Here is a 12,645-nt window from a genome sequence, read left to right as displayed (position 1 = left end):
TTACTCTGTGTTCAGGTAAAATTCCTATACTTCAGACTATTAAGCAGTCTTTCCAAGAGAAACTGGCAACTGTAGTTTCTGCTGATATCCTCTAATAATGCAAAAATTCAGGGCCACTGATCAAGAACAAGTGAGCCCAGTCATTCGCGTGCAATAACTGTTCTTCCTTTTGCCATGTTGTGAGCTCTGTTAACACTGGGGCCTGCCTGGTAGCTCAGTTCTGTCACAGTTATGTACATAAGTGTTCACCAGGTTGATGTTTTGATGCCAGCCTTCTGCAGTGGTACGCTATTGGCCCTATCAATTGAAACACTGAACTACCAGGAGAATATATTTTACTAATAGAAAAGAGTTTTGGACCGGGGTGGACTCATCCTGTTGACTCCTTAATTCCTCCTTTAGAACTGGGTGGCACTCTGAACACTGTCAACAACAGCCCTGCACCTTTGAGTCCATCCAATTGTGTAATGCTGGCTTTCAGTTTTCTTGCACAATATCCTTTCTCAGTGCTGCGTAATGTAGCCTTTGCAGTTGTGTAACATCCGTGAGAAAACATAAATAGCTGGTGGCAGGCAGGGCTTTAACTTAAAAGCTTCACCTGTGATACAAAATATAAGAATCTGAGTTTATCAGAGTACTCAATAGTAGCTATGATTGCATCATATTTTCCAAAATATGGGGCCGTTTTGGCCCTCTTTGTCCTGAGTGTTGGCGCGCTGGACACTTTTACTGCTGCAGTGTATGAGCATGCTGTCATATTGCCAAACAGAACAGAAACACCTGTTTCGAAAGAAGAAGCTTTGCTCCTGATGAACAAGAATATAGATGTTTTGGAGAAAGCGGTTAAACTGGCAGCCAGGCAGGTATTGCCCTTTTCATATTGGCTGGGATATCGTAAAGGAAACTTGGAACTTGCAGAAATGTGAGTGTTTGGAACTGATGGGACACTTCTCTGTTCCCCCTTGTTTGGGTAGGGTGCTCATATCATTGTGACCCCAGAAGATGGAGTTTATGGCTGGGTCTTCACAAGGGAAACCATTTACCCCTATCTGGAGGATATCCCACACCCAGAAGTAAACTGGATTCCATGTAAAGACCCTCAGAGGTAATGTCATTACTGTTTGATTTTTGAACAAAATGTTGCAATATTGTAAAATATCAACAGCAAGTTCAGTAAGCTTGACTAGTATTCTTGCCCACAAATAATCAATCTACGACATTGGACTTAGACATTTCAAGTGTTTCAAAGGCGTGCCAGTTGGCACATGCTCCTGTTTGGTAAATGACTTGAGATGATGATGATGATGGATTTGTTATTTACTCTAGTTTTCTTTAATGAGTAGTATAGGATGTCTACATGGTTTTATAATGGATGTGCTCGATTGGGTTTCAACAAGGTGAGAAAGTTGTGGTATCTAGGACTTACGTTCCCAAATGTAAGTTGGTTCACCTATGAACATGTGCCTCCTTTGTAAGAGTAGTAACAAGATGAATGGGCTGTTGTCAAAGAGCTTTGATATTGTGATCATTTTCGATGTGATCAGTATTCTGGGAAAGTGCACAGTACTCGAAACAGGAAGTGCTTTTTCTGAGACCACATCCTATCACCTCCTAGCTGAGTGATGTGGGCAGATAACCTAAGTGCTAGACATCTCTGTTTTTTATCTGTAAAACAGGGATCATTAACGTTTCCTCTCCTACTTCCCTTACAGAGTAGACAAGAGTGTCAAGTGTAGAAATACACATAGAATCTGTACACTTCTGTGCCCTCTGCAATGTTAACTGCCTCTATTCTTTTCAACAGAAGGAGTTGGATCTAAATTCTTTGGGGGTTTTTTGTCCTTTGAGAAATTCTAGCAATTATTTTTAGCTGTAGTTTAGACATAACTTTCTTTTAAAAAATTGTTTAAAATGTAGAAAGCTTTATAAAATAGATTATTTTAGGTGTGTTTATTTTTTAAAATAGTTCATGTATAATTCCTTTAAATGGCAAAACCAACACATTAAAAAATAATTTGCTCATTTTAGCCCTGGACAGTGTGGCTAAATGGTTAGAGCTCTAGCCTGTGCTCTGAAGGGTCTCGGATTTGATTCCCATTCAAGGACACATATCTGGGTTGCAGGCTCGATTGTCCCAGGACACGTGCAGGAGGCAAGCAATTGATGTCTCTCTCACATGGATGTTCTGTCTCTCTCTCTCTCCCTCTCTCTCTCTCCCGCCCACTCTCTAAAAAGCAATGGACAAAATATCCTCATGTGAGGATTAACCAAACAAAATTAATTTGCTAATTTTAAATTTGCACACACCTGTTCAGAACTGTATCTATTGTACAAAAAGAGGAACTTAAATAATTTTGACTATTTGAAGCTGATTGGAATGCTCTAACGCTCAATGTGGAGCTACACTGTGTGAGTCGTCTCGCCCCGGGATTTTCACATTTGGAAACATATTCTCTGAATGTTGCTCCATCTGTGTTTATAAGAACCAACAGCAATAACTCAATGTTTACTTGATTTTGGGGTTTTTCCCAGAGCAGGAAGGACTCATTATTTACAGTCATTCATGAGGCTTATAGTAAAATACACCCTATTTGCCTGAGCTGTTGAAACTGACTTTCCCAGGGAAAAGATGTCTGGAAGCCTAGTTAGCATCCAACAAATTATTCTTCAATTGAAACTGTATGGGGCTGATGAGACTTTAACATTATTGAGTCTTGCAGACTCTTATTGATCAGACAAGTTTTCAGCTTTGACTTATAAAAAGGAGAAATCCAGTATTTAATATAATAGTGATGTTGGTTAAAAAAAAAAAAGCAATTGTTTCTTCCCGAGTAATATTTATCCTTAAAAGGGATAATAGAAGGACCCTGTGGTCATTTTTTTCATGTTTAAATCTATCAATTAGAATACTGACATGTCCCATGCTTCCTTGGGCTTTCTTCATGAGGAGCTAATAGAATATATTAAAGGACCCTACCTATTTAGCCAAGAAAATGAAAATTAAACATTATATAATAATTTTATTAAATGTCTTAATATGAATGCTGACAATATGATTGTTTTTTTGAATAAAAAAAATGGTTTAAAAAAATAGGCATGAATCTGTTATTTCTAATCAAAGATTAGCTCACCATTCATGACAGAGGGGCTGGGAGATCATGCAGAGAGCCTGAATGCCTCTAAAGCAATCAAGTCTCGGTTCCTGGGCTGTCTTCTTGTAGTTACGAAATCCATAATGGGCATTCCGTATTTACTGAGCACCTACTTGGTCCCAGGAACTGTACCTGGTACACTATGCGCATTATCTCGTTCAATTTATGTAGCAGGAGCAACTCTTCCCATTTTGAAGATGAGGATAACAGGAGGCTTAGGGTCTCCCAGTTGGTAACTGGCGTGGCTGGAATTCAGCACAGCCATTTCCACTGAGCCATGCTCACTGAAAGTCCGCTGAGGGCCTCAGTGCACCATTATTATACTTGAAATTTCCAGTGACTAGTGAATCCACTTCTTTGACGGCGTGTTCTGGTTGCTAAATACTTTTATCTGATTTACTGCTGAAATCAATCTGTCGCTTTCTCTGGTCTTTGGAACGCCTCTATAGTAGGTTAGTATCCATGGCTCATCTTCAAATAAGAGTCTTTGAAGTGCTTGAATTCAACTATCATTTCACTGATTTTATTACTGCAATCCCTTCTTATTTCTAGGATAAATATCTTAGACATTTAATGCCAGTGTGAATGGATTTGGCATTGTTTATTATTTATAGTTTGTGTTTATCTCAGAGTTTTTCACAAGGGCCCTCCAAGGTAGAAAGGAAGCTATTATGTTGCATTGACAGATGAAGAAATTGAGCCAGAATAGTGAAGTGCTTTTTCTTTTTTTTTATCCTCACCCGAGGACATTTTTCCATTTTTTGTACAGACAGAGTGGGAGGGAGAGAGAGGAAGAGAGAGAGAGGGAAACATCGATGTGAAAGGGACACATCGAGTGGCTGCCACCCGCACGACCAACCAGGGCCGGGGACAAACTGCAACCGAGGTACATGCCCTTAGCGGGAACCGAACCCGGGTCTCTCCGGACCACAGGCGGACGCTCTAACCTCTGAGCCAAACCGGCCAGGGCTGAAGTGCTTTTTCTTTTAAAAAATATTTCCAGTACACAATGCTGCACTTGTTCTCCTTAGAAGATGATTTATATAGGGCCAATCATTCCCTGCCTCCTAGTAAGACTGTAGCTTAGGTTATAGGAAAAGTCCTCTTCAGTGGAAGAGTCTTACATTTCAAGGCCTTCGTTTGCCCCCGGGGAGGAAGTACTTCAGAAGAGAAAGTGAGCTTCTCTTCTTTCTCTTCGTCCTCCTCCGTCCTTTCTGCGCTTTGTCTCTCACTGCATCTGGAGTCTGGCACAATAGCATACGTTAGCTTTCATGAAGACGAAAATTATATTGCTTGTGAGTTTTTATACCTTTCGTGTTGATTCTTAACCGAGAGCTGTTGTCTTATAGGTAACAGGCAAATAAAGTATCACTGAAAGTTCAGAATCAGTCAAATATAGTAAGTTTAAACAGTATCCATTGAATTAGGTTTGGCTATGCCCCAGTGCAAGAAAGACTCAGCTGCCTGGCCAAGGACAACTCTATCTACGTTGTGGCAAATATTGGGGACAAGAAGCCATGCAATGCCAGTGACCCCCAGTGTCCCCCTGACGGTCGTTACCAATACAACACTGATGTGGTGTTCGACTCTGAGGGGAGGCTGGTGGCACGCTACCATAAGGTGAGAATTTTTTGTGTCTTAGTGATACTTGATTCACTTCCTCTGTTTATTTGTGGTATGTGTGTGTATTTGTCTGTTGATTGTGAGAGAACTGCAATGAATACATTTCTTTCTTTTTTTAAAAATATTTTTTATTTTATTGACTTTAGAGAGAAAGGAGAGGGAAAGATAGAAACATCGATGAGAGAGAACATCGATTGGCCACCTCCTGCATGCCCCCCACTGGGGACCCGGCCCACAACCTGGGCATGTGCCCTGACCGGGAATTGAACCGGTGACCTCTTGGTGCATGGGTCGACACTCAAGCACTAAGCCACACTGGCCTGGCATGAATGCATTTCTTAATTATTATAGTCAAGTTGAAAAAGGATTTAATTTACTTTGGTTTCATATAAGGGTTCTGAGTTTAAATAAGTCACAAACAGAATACAGCAGAATATTAAAATGGTAATAATAGTTTCACAAAGTTTTTAATATTCTGTGAAAAAGGAGAAATGCTCTGTTTCATCCATGATTTAATACTAGAGTTAGCTTTTTTGCTCAATTTGTTAACATTTTGCACTAAGCTTTAGTCATTCATTCCATTATAACTTTTTGTATTACAATAATAGAAAATCCCAACTGAAATCGGCTAAACCTCTCCTTAAAAAATGCATGGAATTTCCTTGCCTACGTACTTAGAAAAATAGAAACCATAGAAAAGGTAGGTCTAGTTTCTGGTGCGGTCTGTTCCCCAGGGGCTCTGATGTCATCCATCTCTCCAGCTCTCTTAGTCCTTTGTTACAGTCTGCCCCCTCCCCCACGCCCCCAGACTAACTATTGTTTTAGAAGCTACTGGGCTGCTCAACATGAAACACATCCGTAGAGCAACAAAATCCAGAGGAAGAATGTATGTCTCTCACTAAGAAACCCTGCAAACACCTCATCATGCCTTTTCTCCAATTAGGCCACATGCCTTCCTTGACCTGATCCCTGTGAGGTGAAGGATGGGCTACCACATGAGAGAGGGCGGCAGAACACAGGATCCTCACCGAGAACAAACACACACACACACACACACACACACACACACACACACACAGAGTCAGCGGAATAATACCTGAGCACAACAGGCTACACCCTGGAGCCCGGGCAAAGTGAAATTTTGGAGCAATAATCAGGCTGAAAAGAAAATTATTAATGGCTTACTAACTAATGAGGTTTAGCTATTACATTGTCTAAATTAAATATAAATTGATTAATATAAGTGAAGTAAATAAATCTTATTTACTTAGCAGTATCATAGGGAGGCATGACAAAGTTAATTTTATTAACGTGTGTCTGACATGGGCAGTGCTGTTGGTATTTAAGGAGTTCAGTGGGAAACAGTCTGAAATTTGTCAGATTCAAAATTCAACCTATGATTTTAAGAGATTCACCTTTTAAACATAATTTATAGATATAATCTCATTGGTTGATTTGTTGGTTGCAGAAAAATGTTGTGTTTTTTATTAATGTCACAGTGAGAAAACTGATAGTGGTACACTTGGTATGATGTGTGACAGTTTTAAATATGTACATCAGCTTATATGGGAGAAAGATTTTATGTGTATTGATCACTTCTACTTGGTTGGCAGTTTTCTTACTAATTTTCTCCTTCTTTGCTCATTGTTTACAGTACAATCTTTTTGCACCTGAAATTCAATTTGATTTCCCCAAGGACTCTGAATTGGTGACTTTTGACACTCCTTTTGGGAAGTTTGGCATTTTCACTTGCTTTGACATCTTTTCTCATGACCCGGCTGTGGTGGTGGTGACAGAGTTTCAAGTTGACAGTGTGCTCTACCCCACGGCGTGGTACAACACGCTGCCCCTCCTCTCTGCGGTTCCCTTCCACTCGGCATGGGCCAGAGCCATGGGGGTCAACCTGCTGGCCGCCAACACCCACAGCACTCGCATGCACATGACAGGTAACTCACGCGTCACGCGCCCAGTGCCAGTGACCGTCTTAGGGAGTCCTCGGTGATCTTCAAGCCACGCTTTTCTTCAATGAGTGCTTTATTAACTGTAATGTCACAAATAATTGCAAGGGTTTCTATACCTACATTCCTTAAGTGGAACATTTTCTCTGCAAGTAAAGAAGAATGCAAACATGATTATCTCAATTTCACATGAGGGGAAATTGGAGTTAGAGAGAAGTCAAGTCACATGAAAAAACCCAAGCCGGATCTAAAGAACTTTGCAGCCAGCGTTCGTTAGTGATATTGAAATAAATCTTGCTGAGGTGAAAAAATCGCTGTAGACTCGATCAGGTTTCTAGAGTTTATCTTTTATATAAGGTGGGACAAAAGCAGGTTTACGGTTGTGCGTATGAGAAACACAGAGTTTGTCCTTGTATTGTTATTTATTAATTATTGTATTATTTTCTTTTTTTTTTTAATCATCCTCACCCGAGGACATTTTTCCATTCTTTGTTCAGATAGAGCGGGAGGGAGAGAGAGGAACAGAGAGAGAGAGAAACATCGATGTGAAAGGGACACATCGAGTGGTCGCCACCCGCACAACCAACCAGGGCCGGGGACAAACTGCAACCGAGGTACGTGCCCTTAGCGGGAACCGAACCCGGGTCTCTCCGGACCGCAGGCCGATGCTCTAACCGCTGAGCCAAACCGGCCAGGGCAATTATTGTATTATTTTCCATGCAAACAACTCTAAACCTGTGTTTCTCATATGCACAACTGTAAGCCTACTTTGGCCCACCCTGTAGTACCTGTGCTCAGGATACTGCAGGCTTCCGTCTGGGTGGCTGTGTTGCTTATTGATCCAGATAGAGAATCTCAAACAAATACATTAGATAGGTCAGTGGAGAGCTAAACTTATTCTTCATGTTTGGGGAATTTTCTAGCTTATTTTTAAATTGGCTATAAAAAGGATAGCTTAAGTAAAAAAAAAAAAAAAAAAGCCATCCAAATCAAATGAGATTGTCAGTGTAAGCAGAGTTACAAAATCAAATTGGGATTTATGCCAATGTAACAGCTGTCTCTTTTTGCTTCCATACCCTTATATTTAATTCCTTATGGAAAGGATTCCATTTGTTTGTCACATGCAACATCTGAACCCAGTGTTTGTGTTTCTTTCTATCACCCACAGGGAGTGGAATCTACGCACCCGAAGCCGTCAAGGTGTATCACTATGACATGGAAACCGAGAGCGGCCAGCTGATGCTCTCGGAACTGAGGTCCCGGCCTCGAAGGGAACACGCCTACCCTGCACCTGTTGACTGGAGTGCTCATGCCAAAGGTGTCAAGCCATTCTCTTCTGAGCAGTCGGATTTTCCAGGGATGATTTACTTTGATGAGTTCACCTTCACGGAGCTTAAGAGAAAAGCAGGAAATTACACAGTTTGCCAGAAAGACCTGTGTTGTCACTTAACTTACAGGATGTCTGAGAAGCGAACAGATGAGGTGTACGCACTAGGAGCTTTTGATGGACTGCACACCGTCGAAGGCCAGTATTACTTACAGGTAGAAACGCCTAAACATCTTAGAATAGTTTCTTTATTCGCTTTACTTCCAGGCCCTCATTGCATTGCTTTAAAACTTGTGTTGGATTCAGTTACTTGGAATAACGTCACATTTCTCACTGAATTCCACCCATCCCCCCAACACTTTATTTGTTCAGTCTAAGCAAGAATAGAATGAGTTCTCTTGGTTGCAAGTTGAAACAGAGAGCACATTGATCAGTTTTCAACAGGCCAGATTCAAGTTTTAAAAGGTGCAAATTCCATGCATTCTCTTTTTTTGTCGGGTTGCTTTAGAGCAGTGTTTTTAAAACTGACTTCAACTAGAGCCCAGCATGAGAAGTCCATTTCACATCATGACCCAGTGTAGTCAAAATGTGTGACAACGTGGAAATGGTTACTAAATATGAGATATTTAATTGAAACAAACATATATGAAATAATTCAAATTAGAAACGTTATAATTATATGTAATGCACTTTGATTTTTAAAATTCTTGTCTATTCCATTTTGCTTCATTGAAAAAAAAAGCTAATTCTGGCCCACTACGTTGATTTTAGGATTCACTAATAGATTATGCCCTGTAATTTGAAAACTTCTGTTTTAGAGGCAACCTAACATATATTCCTCTATACCTCAAAATTGTGACTTTTGCTGAGAAAATATTTCCCAGATTTCTAACCACTTCTCTTTGCCTTGCCTACATAGATATGTACATTACTGAAATGTCAAACCACTGACCTGGGGACTTGTGGGGAGCCTGTGGGGTCAGCTTTCACCAAGTTTGAAGAATTCGCTCTCAGCGGCACCTTTGGAACAAGCTATGTTTTCCCACAGCTCATTCTAAGTGGGAGTCAGCTTGCCCCTGAAAGACATTATGAGGTAGGAGACTTTCGGTACGATAAATTTTTTGAACAGACGGGATCGACGAGCATAAAGAATATCTTTAAAATAAGGGGTCAGTATTGCAACATTGTGGCTCACATAGAAGCAATACTTGAAAGACTTGTGGAAGCTGTGATATCGAAGACAAATGTGGTTCTAGATTGTAAGCTGTGATGGAAAATTTGGCATTCGTTTTCCTACAGAAATAGGATTTTGAGATCCAAGGCAACCATAAAGTTATGAAAAAATTAAACTAAAAATATTGATTGTGGATGGTGGCTGGCAACTAATGTTATCCTTATTTGGATATAGAAGGTATATGGTACCTTATATGGTATAGAAGGTCCAAGTTAAATACATTAAACAAAGCATCCACAACCCTTCCTTCCTTCCTTCCTTCCTTCCTTCCTTCCTTCCTTCCTTCCTTCCTTCCTTCCTTCCTTCCTTCCTTCCTTCCTCTTTTTCTTCTCTCTCTCTCTCTCTTTCCTTCTATTTATGTATTTATTTTTTCTATGTGGGATGGTTGATCTTGAGCCTGCAGGGAGCAAGCTGGCCTCAGACTTCTCCAAGTCCACATACTTTACCTCCGATTCCACAATTTACTCCATGGGCGTGTTATTTTGAGAAGTTGTAATAATGATAATAAAAATTAACACGCTCTACAGTGTTTCATGAGTTAAAAGAACTCTTTTGTATACAGTATCTTATTGAACCCTGTGCGGTAGATTTATCTGCTGCACTTTCACCCCAGGTCTCCTGACACCAAACCCCGCGTGTTTTCACTGCATTACGCTGCTGTTAGAGCCATGTTGTCAGAGAAGCTTGTGGGCTAGAGTTAATCCTTTGCTTTCTTTGATCAGGTTTCAAGAGATGGACGTCTGAGGAGCAGAAGTGGAGCCCCTCTGCCTGTCTTAGTTATGGCCCTGTATGGAAGAGTGTTCGAGAAGGACCCTCCACGCTTAGGGCAGGGGCCAGGGAAATGTCAGTGACCCCTTCACCGTCCCTCTTCGAGGGTTAGCCTGGCAAGGAGAGGGAGGGGGAACACGAGAGCCCTTGGTGTCTGTTTATAAGCGATGTCATACATTTGCTGAAACAACAGATACAGTTTTAAAAAACAATAAATGTGCACACAAAGCTCTTTCTTTGCGAAGTGAAGCCATTCGCTCTTACAGCTTCAACCAGCTTTTCCGCGGCAATAGAGTATATTTTATTGGTGAGCAAAATACTTTAAAAAAATTTTTTTTTATGAGAGTCAGTTTAGGCTGCATTGTAATGATTAGAGGCTATATTAAAAACAAAACAGAACAAAATAAAAATAGTTTTATTGAGTCCTAGAGCAAAAATATGTATTCTTACGTTGGGGATGGGGCAATTTTCCCCTCTTTCTCTCTTAGTTTTTCTGGCTGGTGCTACCGGACTAAAGGGGTCCATTTGTCTGCATGCATCAAAGCCCAGTCAAACAGGAGCAGGAGTTTGCAGCCAAGAAAGTAAAGGCTTATTAGTTAAGGAAATGGCACCAAGCCTTGCCTCGCAGGTAAAACAGCGTTCAAAGACCTGGCTCCCCAATCACTAGACACGGTGGCTAAGGGAGCTGGGGTGTGGTCTCTCCTGACTGGTGGGGCCAGGGTAGGGAGTGATTGATCACTGTGTCAGGTCCTGAGGTCAGCCAGGCCATTGTTCTGTCTGGTTTTGTGAGTGTGTAATCAGTAAGGTTAGTTAGCTTTCATGGATCTGCGGCTGAAACACAACTGAAGTCAAGATGTTATCTTTAGCTTGGTCAAAACTCTGTTTCTATGGTCAACAGACCTGAGGCTTTGTTCTTGAGATAGTTTGATGCTGACCAGCATCTAATGTTCTCAGGGCTTAATGATTAAATAAAGCAATGGGTGGGACCGACAGAAAGGAGCAAGGGTCGTGTTAAAGAAATTAGGTTTCTGCACCTTACACAGGTCAAATAATTTAAATGACATACAGCAGATTACAGGAGAAAATCAAGTTTTAATAATGCACATGGGAAATTCACAGAGGCTTGAAAATTCCAAAGACATAAAGCAGAATGCGGTATGTATGTCAGCAGAGCTAAGGAAGGGGAAATAAGGCAATCCACAGGGAGGTAAAGTTATTGTTTATATGTTGAGCCACCTTGAACCAGTGGGTTGCAAAGAGGACTTTGAGCAAATGGCCTTGCCAGGCTCCCCCCTGTCAGTTACACTTGGTTTTTATGAACACACAGTCATCTACACCATAGCTCCCTTCCTGGGGCAAGTCTTTTGTCTAAGTTCTTTTAGGAAATAAGGGTGAAGGTCAACGGTTCTTCACAGACCTTCTGAGCTTTGACCGTTTTCAGTTTGAAATAGCCTATGTGCCAGAGTGGCACATCTCGGGGTGATTCATTCTGAACCTCTGTACTGACAATGTAGACAACTTTATCACATAGATTAATGTCAATAAAAAAATTGACTCGGTGTTCTAGCCATTAAGTATTAATATTGTGGTCCCAGAGAATAAACATTTGCTTGATGTGAACCCCAGAAAGGAAGTTACTTGCTGGGATGGACTCCCATGGTCAGCTGAGGGCCCGACTTTTATAAACAATAAGAGCCGAGCAGTAATTTGCTGACTGGGGCTCCTCACATACTCTGTGCACCCAGAAACCTCGGCTTCCCACACTGTGCCAGGTTGGTTCACACGTCTGAGTCAATCACTGCAGGGAAACCCTGGCTTCATCCTTCAGTCAGTGGACAGGGCCCGCCCTGCCCGCTAAAACTGCATAATTTGGAAATCTCATTTACATAAAACACAACTAAATGAGGATGTGGGCTGCAACCTATAAAGGGAGGCCTCCCCTTTGTCTCGAGGAAACACAATTTAGGCTTCTACTTGGATCTGTGTCTCCCATGCTGCAGCTCCTTTTGCTCAAATAAATGCTTCTTAGTCTTTATTACAGTCTAAAATTAATTTTGATTTATAATATCTAGGCATATATATTTAGTGACAACAGAGACAGAATTCTAACTTTTAACCTACATATAATTATGACTCTGATCCCACTTTTGATCACCAACTACAATTCTGACACCCAGTTCTGATATATGGGGGTTTTTCCTACACCAGCAAGCAATTCTCCAACACCAGCTGGGTGACCCACAACTCAGCTCAATTCTGACACCAGGCGCCTAGAGGTAGCAAGCCTGCCCCCCACTTCAGGTGCCAGTTGCTAGTCCAGGTTGTCACCTGTGCTTCTGACTAACTGGCTGTAGATCAGAGGTTCCAATGGTGCCGTCCTTAGGTTTGAGCAGCTCACAGAACTCAAAAACATTTTACTCACTCGATCACCTCTTTATTATGAAAAGATAAGGAGGGTGGGGGGTAATGGGCAAAAAAAAGGTGAAAGGATTAAGAAGTACAAATTGGTTGTTAGCCTGAGGAACCTCAAAGGGAAGGGGGAAAGGGGGGGGGGAGAGATACACCAAAGAAATTCTATGCCTA

The 12,645-nt window shown here is 41.3% G+C and overlaps 1 protein-coding gene and 1 pseudogene across 4 annotated transcripts in view; one reads left to right on the top strand and one right to left on the bottom strand.

The window, feature by feature from the left end:
• Positions 1-579: 579 nt before the first annotated feature.
• Positions 580-12,645, top strand: part of LOC118621116 (vascular non-inflammatory molecule 3-like) — a 15,525-nt gene continuing 3,459 nt past the window's right edge. The window contains exons 1-7 of one of the 4 annotated variants that reach the window (XR_004957627.1): positions 580-863; positions 975-1,105; positions 4,580-4,772; positions 6,430-6,721; positions 7,902-8,275; positions 8,980-9,153; positions 10,017-10,369. Coding sequence is in view for 3 of the 4 variants with exons in the window: in XM_036248406.1 (XP_036104299.1) it covers positions 651-863; positions 975-1,105; positions 4,580-4,772; positions 6,430-6,721; positions 7,902-8,275; positions 8,980-9,153; positions 10,017-10,145 (1,506 nt within the window). In the remaining variant the exon portion in view is untranslated. Of the gene's footprint in view, positions 923-974; positions 1,106-4,579; positions 4,773-6,429; positions 6,722-7,901; positions 8,276-8,979; positions 9,154-10,016; positions 12,487-12,645 lie in introns of those variants that run through there. The other 3 variants (XM_036248406.1, XM_036248407.1, XM_036248408.1) reach the window with 3 other exon arrangements.
• Positions 9,667-9,785, bottom strand: LOC118622128 (annotated as a pseudogene).

This window comes from Molossus molossus, unplaced genomic scaffold (genome assembly GCF_014108415.1).
Source record: "Molossus molossus isolate mMolMol1 unplaced genomic scaffold, mMolMol1.p scaffold_m16_p_8, whole genome shotgun sequence".
NCBI lineage: Eukaryota > Metazoa > Chordata > Mammalia > Chiroptera > Molossidae > Molossus > Molossus molossus.
The sequence above is the reverse complement of the archived record's forward strand: the minus strand, read 5'-3'. Positions and strand labels throughout refer to the sequence as shown.